Below are 7198 nucleotides of genomic sequence, written 5' to 3'. Positions count from 1 at the left end.
GGCCAGGGCCAGGGCACCGCAGTCCTGGGGGGCCGGGGGAGGGGGGGGCGTCACTTCTCTACTTTCTTGGCTTTCTTCAGGATGTCGCATTTTTTCCTGTTGGGGCGTCGGCACCGTTCGTCGATGCTGGGGATACATTCGTAGTGCCACACCTCCTCCATCTTCTCCACCGGGTAGACGGCTTCCACGTAGTGGCGGATGAGCCTCAGGCGAGTGGGGTCCAGCTGCTTCTTGTTGCAGGCTCCCGAGTGGTTGTACTGCAGCCGGAGGTTGTCGGCGGTGAAGAGTTCGGGGAAGAGCCTGACCAGGAGGCGGGCGGCGAAGTTGCCCACCGACAGGCTCTGCTGCACGATCTCGCGCACCTCCTTGTCCGACAGCAGGTAGACGGGGGGCACCGGGAAGTCGGGTGCGGGGACCACCAGCTTGTCCAGCGGGATCTTGCAGAAGTCCTTGCTGCTCCTTTCGGGGGGCAGCGGGGGGCCGTCGAGGTCCTCGCGGAACCTCTCGGGGTTGGCGGCGGCGGCGGCCGTGGCGGTGAAGGCAGCCGCGGGGTCCCTGCACTCGGGGCCCGGAGCGTGCACCCTGCGCTGCTGCTGGTAGGAGCGTCTCTGCTCCGTGTCCCGGCGCCGGCAGCGCTCGTCCAGCTTGCCCACGAACTCCAGCGTCCAGATGCGGTCGTTCTTGGCCCGGGGGTAGAGCAGCTGCACGTAGTGGCGGATGAGCCGGATGCGGGCCGGGTCCAGCTGCTTCTTGCCCAGCGAGCCGCTGCAGTTGTACTGCTTGCGCAGGTTCTCGTGGGTGAAGAGCTCGGGGAACAGGTGCACCAGCAGGCGCGACGCGAAGTTGCCGATGGACTGGCTGCTCTCGTAGATGCCGCGCAGCTGCTCCCGGCTGAGCAGGCAGTCGGCGCCCGGCACGTCGAAGTCGGGCTGCGGGATCTCCAGCTTGTCGAAGTCCACGGGCACCAGCCAGATCTTCTTGGAGCGCCGGCCCGGCCGCTCGCCCTCGAAGCCGTCTTCCACCTTGACCACGGAGATGTCGTCCGGCAGGCTGGAGGAGTCGTAGCAGTCCTCCCGGGGGGGCTCGCCCTCGCTGGCCCCGTCCAGCCCCAGGCTCTCCAGCTCGTCGTTGATGCGCTGGGCGCACTGCTGCCGCCAGGCCGCCTCCTCCTGCATGTCGGGGAAGTAGATCTCCGTGTAGTTGCGGATGACCTGCAGCCGGTGAGGGTCCAGCTCCTGCTTGCCGCCGTCCCCGTAGCAGCTGTACTGCTCGCCCAGCTTGCGGTGGTCGAAGAGCTCGGGGAAGAGCCGGTGGAGGAGGAAGACGGTGAACTCGCCCGGCGTGGAGGCTTCGTCCAGGAACTCGGTGAGGTCCTGCGTGTCCAGCATCTGGTCCGAGGCGGCGGTGCTGCTGCGGTCCAGCGACAGGGCTTCCTCCTGGTCCTTGTTATCCAGGAAGTGGCCCGGCTCCACCTGCTCGGCCTCGAAGAAGTCGGCGACCTGGCCGCCCGGCTGGCTGTCCTCCATCTCCCGCTGAGCCCAGAAGCGGCTGAAGAAGTCGTTGAGCTGCGGCAGGCACTCGGCCTGCCACACGGCCGTGTCCCTCACCGAGGGGTAGTAGACCTCCACGTAATTGCGGATGAGCTGCAGGTGCAGGGACTCCAGCTTGCGCTTGGCCGCGAAGCCGCAGGCGCTGCAGCCGCGGGGGTAGTCCCCGTCGCTGAAGAGCTCGGGGAAGAGCTGCACCAGCAGGCGGCAGGCCAGGTCGCCGCCCGACAGGCTCTGGTCCACGATCTGCTTGAGCTCGGCGGCCGTGAGCTGGTACTCGGGGGGCGGCTGGAACTTGGCCACCATCTCGGTGGGGCTCACCTGCTTCTTGATGCGGCTCACCTCCAGGGAGAGCAGGTCGACCTTGCTGTGCAGCTGGGACATGTTGGAGGACAGTGTGTTGAGCATGTAGAACATCTTCTGGATCAGGAAGTAGATGTTGGGGTCGCCGTCGGTGGGGCCACCGCCGCAGTCCCGCTTCTGGGGCTCGTTCAGGAGACGCAGCGGGGAGGGGCTGTTGGCGTTCGCTTTCTCAAAGAGCTCGAACGTGCTGACCGTGTCCCCCGGCGGGGGGTTCTTCTTCTCCATTATCTTGTGCGAGATGCCATAGAGAGGCTTCTTGTAGGAGGGAGTGGTCGTGTCCCCGCAGCCGTCCTCCTCCCCTGGCCACACAGAGCTCAGGTGCTTGCTCCTGCCAACCTGCTCCCCGTTGCCCTGGCAGGGTGAGCTGTGCTCCCGGTTCCGCATGCCTGCCAGCAGCGCCTGGAAAACAGAGTGTGCTCAGTGGGTGTGGTGCTGTGCTGCACGGCATGTGTTGTGGACATGGCTGTGTGTCACACTCGCGGAGGGACCATAACCGCGACCCATCTTTGGAGCATGTGACGAACTATCTCCGGCCCTGGCACTCAGTCACCCGGGCCAACGTCACGAACACAAGCCTGTACCCAGTGCCAAGCCTGCTCAATTGCCCTGCTTCCTGAGAGAGACTCAGGCCGGAGTCAGAAGGCTCCAGATCACGGCAGGGTACCAGCGGCGGACTTTCCACGGGGTAGAAATAGGCCGAGCAGGAGCCGGGCGGTTGCGACCTGGTTAGGCGCACATAGTACTAAGCAAAGAGACCCGTGCGAAGATTTTGGCTTGAGCCCCAGGCTCCCCACCTGCAGGGGGGAAGCTTCACAAGGGGCGAAGCAGGGTCTGCAAGTGTCTGCCTTTCTTTCTTTCTCCCACTCTATCTCCCCTTCCTCTCTCAGTTTCTCACTGTCCTATCCAATAAAATGAAAAAAAAAAAAAATGGCCATCAGGAGCAGTGGATTCATAGTGCTGGCTCAGAATTCCAGGGATAGGCCTGTGGAGAACAGTCTGGAGAACTCTCAGAAGGCTAGAAATGGACCTACCCTATGACCCTGCAGTTCCCCTCCTGGGGATAGATCCTAAGGAATCCAACACATCCATCCAAAAAGATCTGTGTACACATATGTTCTTGGCAGCACAATTTGTAATAGCCAAAACCTGGAAGCAACCCAGGTGTCCACCAACAGATGAGTGGCTGAGCAAGTTGTGGTCTATATACACAATGGAATACTACTCAGCTATTAAAAATGGTGACTTCACCATTTTCAGCCCATCTTGGATGGAGCTTGAAGAAACCATGTTAAGTGAGATAAGTCAGAAACAGAAGGATGAATATGGGATGATCTCACTGTCAGGCAGAAGTTGAAAAACAAGATCAGAAGAGAAAACACAAGTAGAACCTGAACTGGAGTTGGTGTATTGCACCAAAGTAAAGAATTCTGGGGTGGAGGGGAGGGGGAGGGGGGAAGAGTTCAGGTCTTGGAACATGATGGCAGAGGACCTAGTGGGGGTTGTATTGTTATGTGGAAAACTGGGAAATGTTATGCATGTACAAACTACTGTATTTACTGTTGACTATAAAACATCAATCCCCCAATAAAGAAAAAAAAGACTCTGGGGTGAGGGGTGGGGTTCAGGTCCTGAAACAGGATGACAGAGGACCTAGTGAGGGTTGTATTGTTTTGTGAAAAACTGAGAAATGTTTTGCATGTACAAATTATTGTATTTACCGGTGACTGTAAAACATTAATCCCCCAACAAAGGGAAAAAAAAAAGGCCAAGCATCAAGCAGGTAAGAAATATAAGAGGCCAGGTGGTGGTGCACCTGATTAAGTGCACACATTACAGTGCATAAGGACCCAGGTTCAAGCCCCTGGCCCCCACCTGCAGGGGGAAAGCTCCAAGAGTTGTCAGCAGGTAAAGTTTCTCTCCCTCTCTACCTCCCCCTTCTCTCTCAATTTCTCTGTTTCTATCCAATAATAAAAATAAATTAAAAAATTAAAAAATATATATATGTGGAGTTGGGCAGTAGAGCAGCGGGTAAAGCGCAGGTGGCACAAAGTGCAAGGACTGGTATAAGGATCCCGGTCTCAGTCCCCGGCTCCCCACCTTCAGGGGAGTCGATTCACAGGCAGTGAAGCAGGTCTGCAGGTGTCTGTCTTTCTCTCCCCCTCTCTGTCCCCCCTCTTCTCTCCATTTCTCTCCTATACAACTACAACATCAATAACAACAACAATAATAACTACAATAATAAAACAAAGGCAACAAAAGGGAATAAATACATAAACATCAAAAAAATATGACTGGGACTGGAGAAGTAGAAAGATCCTGGGAATAAGAGGAGGCCAGATTAGTGGAGGAGGCAAGATACCCCTTTTATCTGCCATATCAATGCGAAACCAGAACTTGTTGGACACAAGACCTAGGGGGAAAAAATCCAGCTGGAGCCAAGACAGGAGACTGAAAAGTTTGCTACGTGACCCTAAGCTTCAGTCTTTTCTGGAAACATCCTATGCCAGCCCGATGAATTACTAACTAGGCCACCTTTCCAGAGAAAACCGCACCTCTCTTTCCGTCTCCCCTGAAACTTTGTCACATGTATAAATGAAAATAAGTCTTAAGATAAAAAGTTTCAGGAGTCGGGCGGTAGCACAGCGGGTTAAGGGCACACAAGGACCGGCATAAGGATCCCGGTTCGAGCCCCCAGGTCCCCACCTGCGGTGGGGCGGGTTGCTTCATGGGTAGTGAAGCAGGTCTGCAGGTGTTTGTTTTTCTCTCCCTCTGTCTTCCCCTCCTCTCTTCATTTCTCTCTGTCCTACCCAACAACAGTGACATCAATAACAACAATAACTACAACAACAATAAAAAACAAGGGCAACAAAGGGGAAAGTAAACAAATATATATAAAAAAAGTTTCGCTGTCTTAAAGCACACATACAGCAGGTAGTGAATGCATGCCTCCCTGTGCATCTAGAAGGGCACACGCTAGAAACAGGTCCGGCAAATGATTGATCTACTACAAGCCTTACATGCAGAATACACTGAGAAGTCTCAAGCTCATTAACGACAAGATCCAAGAATTGCTTTTCTTTTTGTCTCCAGGGTTATTACTGGGGCTCGGTGGTGTCTGCACTATGAATCCACTGCTCCTGGAGGCCGGCCGTTTTTTCCCTTTTGTCGCCCTTGTTTATCGTTGTTGTTACTGCTGTCATTGTTGTTAGATAAGACAGAGAAATGGAGAGAGGAGGGGAAGACAGAGAGGGAGAGAGAAAGACAGACACCTGCCAACCTGCTTAACCGCTTGTGAAGTGACTCCCCTGCAGGTGGGGACCGGGGGCTTGAACTGGGATCCTTATGCCGGTCCTTGCGCTTTGCACCACGTGTTCTTAACCCGCTGTGCTACCACCTGCCTCCCCCGCTCAATTGATTTTAACAATCACTTCAAATAAGATATACAATTGGCAAATAAACACATAAATATGTTCAATAGTATCCTGTAAATTAAACCCACATTGAGGGGTCTAGGTGGCGGTGCACCCAGTTGAATGCATGTTGATGTGCAAGGACCCTGGCTCAAACCCCCCACCCCGTCCCCAACTACAGGGGGAAAGCTTCATGAATGGTGAAGCAGGGCTGTAGGTCTCTCTCTCTTTCCTCTGTCACCCCCCTCCTCCTTGATATCTGGCTGTCTCTATCCAATAAATAAAGATTAAAAAAAAAGAAAAAAAACACACATTGAGGTGTCACATTCTTCCTACCAAAATGGATATAACATAAGACTCTGGGGTGGGTGGGTGGGAGAATACAGGTCCATGAAGGATGATGAATGACATAGTGGGGGTTGTATTGTTAAATGGGAAACTGGGGAACGTTATGCATGTACAAACTATTGTATTTACTGTTGAATGTAAAACATTAATTCCCCAATAAAGAAATAAATTTAAAAAAAAATGGATGTAACAAAAAGGCAATCCCCAGGCAGGAGTAGATAGCATAATGGTTATGCAAAGAGAGTCTCATGCCTGAGGCTCCAAAGTCCAGGTTCAATCTCCTGCCCATAAGCGAGAATGCTGACATTGCTCTAATGAAATAAATACACACACAAACACCAAAAAAAAAGGAAAGAGGGATTTTTTTTTTTTTGTCTCCAGGGTCACTGCTGGGGCTCAGCGCCTGCACTACGAGGCCGTTTTTTTCTAGTTTGTTGTTGTTATTGTGGCTATTATATCTTCTGAAGACAATGCCCTTGTTCTAGAAGAACTCCTTGACCACTGACTTCACTTCTGCCTTATCGGAATAGTTGGGCTTAGTTGTTCTGCTTTGTTTTTCCTCGGACACTCTACCTTTCTTTGCCCCATCGCTGGTGCAGTCGGGAGAAGGCAAGGGGCGTCTTTCCCTGCCTCTGGGACAGCGAAACTTTATCCCTAGTGCGATGTGTTTGGAACTGGAGCTCACGACCCACTAGTAAAGGATGAAATCGAGTTGACGGGTCATGCCTCACATGAGAAAGAAGAGGAGGGAACGAGGAAGCATGGAAGAAAGAGAAAAAAGGGGGTTGGGCGGGAAAAGCGCAGGTGGCGCAAAGCGCAAGGACCTACTTAAGGATCCCAGTTTGAGCCCCCGGGTCCCCACTTGCAGGGGAGTCGCTTCACTGGTGGTGAAGCAGGTCTGCAGGTGTCTGTCTTTCTCTCCCCCTCTCTGTCTTCCCCTCCTCTCTCCATTTCTCTCTGACCTATCCAACAACGACAGCAATAACAACGATAAACAACAAGAGCAACAAAAGGGGGAAAAAATGGCCTCCAGGAGCAGTGGATTGGTAGTGCAGGGACCGAGCCCCAGCAATAACCCTGGAGGCGAAAAATAAAAGGGGAGGGTCAATGGGTAGCTCAGTGGGTTAAGATCACATGGCATGAAGCACAAGGACTGGCAGCAAAAACAAGGGCAACAAAATGGGGGAAATGGCCTCCAGGAACGGTGGGTTCATAGTGCAGGCACCGAGCTCCAGTGATAATCCTGGAGACAGAAAGGCAGGGAGGGAGGGAGAAAGGGGAATTAGGCGGTAGTACAGAGGATTAAATGCATGTGGTGCAAGCACAAGGACCTGCTTAAGGATGCCGGTTCGAGCCCCTAGCTCCCCAGCTGCAGGGGAGTCGCTTCACAAGTGGTGAAGTAGGTCTGCAGGTGTCTATCTTTCTGTCCCCCTCCTCTCTCCATTTCTCTCTGTCCTATCCAACAACGACAACATCAATAACAACAAAAAACAAGGGCAACAAAAGGAATATTTAAAAAAAAAAAAAAAA

The 7198-nt window shown here is 53.3% G+C and overlaps 1 protein-coding gene across 3 annotated transcripts in view; it reads right to left on the bottom strand.

Annotated features, from left to right (window-relative positions):
* Positions 1-33: 33 nt before the first annotated feature.
* Positions 34-7198, bottom strand: part of BEND3 (BEN domain containing 3) — a 45567-nt gene continuing 38402 nt past the window's right edge. For all 3 annotated transcript variants that reach the window (XM_060190683.1, XM_060190684.1, XM_060190685.1), the window contains one exon: positions 34-2309. In XM_060190683.1, the coding sequence (XP_060046666.1) occupies positions 51-2309 (2259 nt within the window). In that variant the 3' untranslated portion in view covers positions 34-50. The remainder of the gene's footprint in view (positions 2310-7198) is intronic.

Source organism: Erinaceus europaeus, chromosome 4 (assembly GCF_950295315.1).
Source record: "Erinaceus europaeus chromosome 4, mEriEur2.1, whole genome shotgun sequence".
Taxonomy (NCBI): Eukaryota; Metazoa; Chordata; class Mammalia; order Eulipotyphla; family Erinaceidae; genus Erinaceus; species Erinaceus europaeus.
This window is presented reverse-complemented; position numbering and strand designations above follow the sequence as displayed.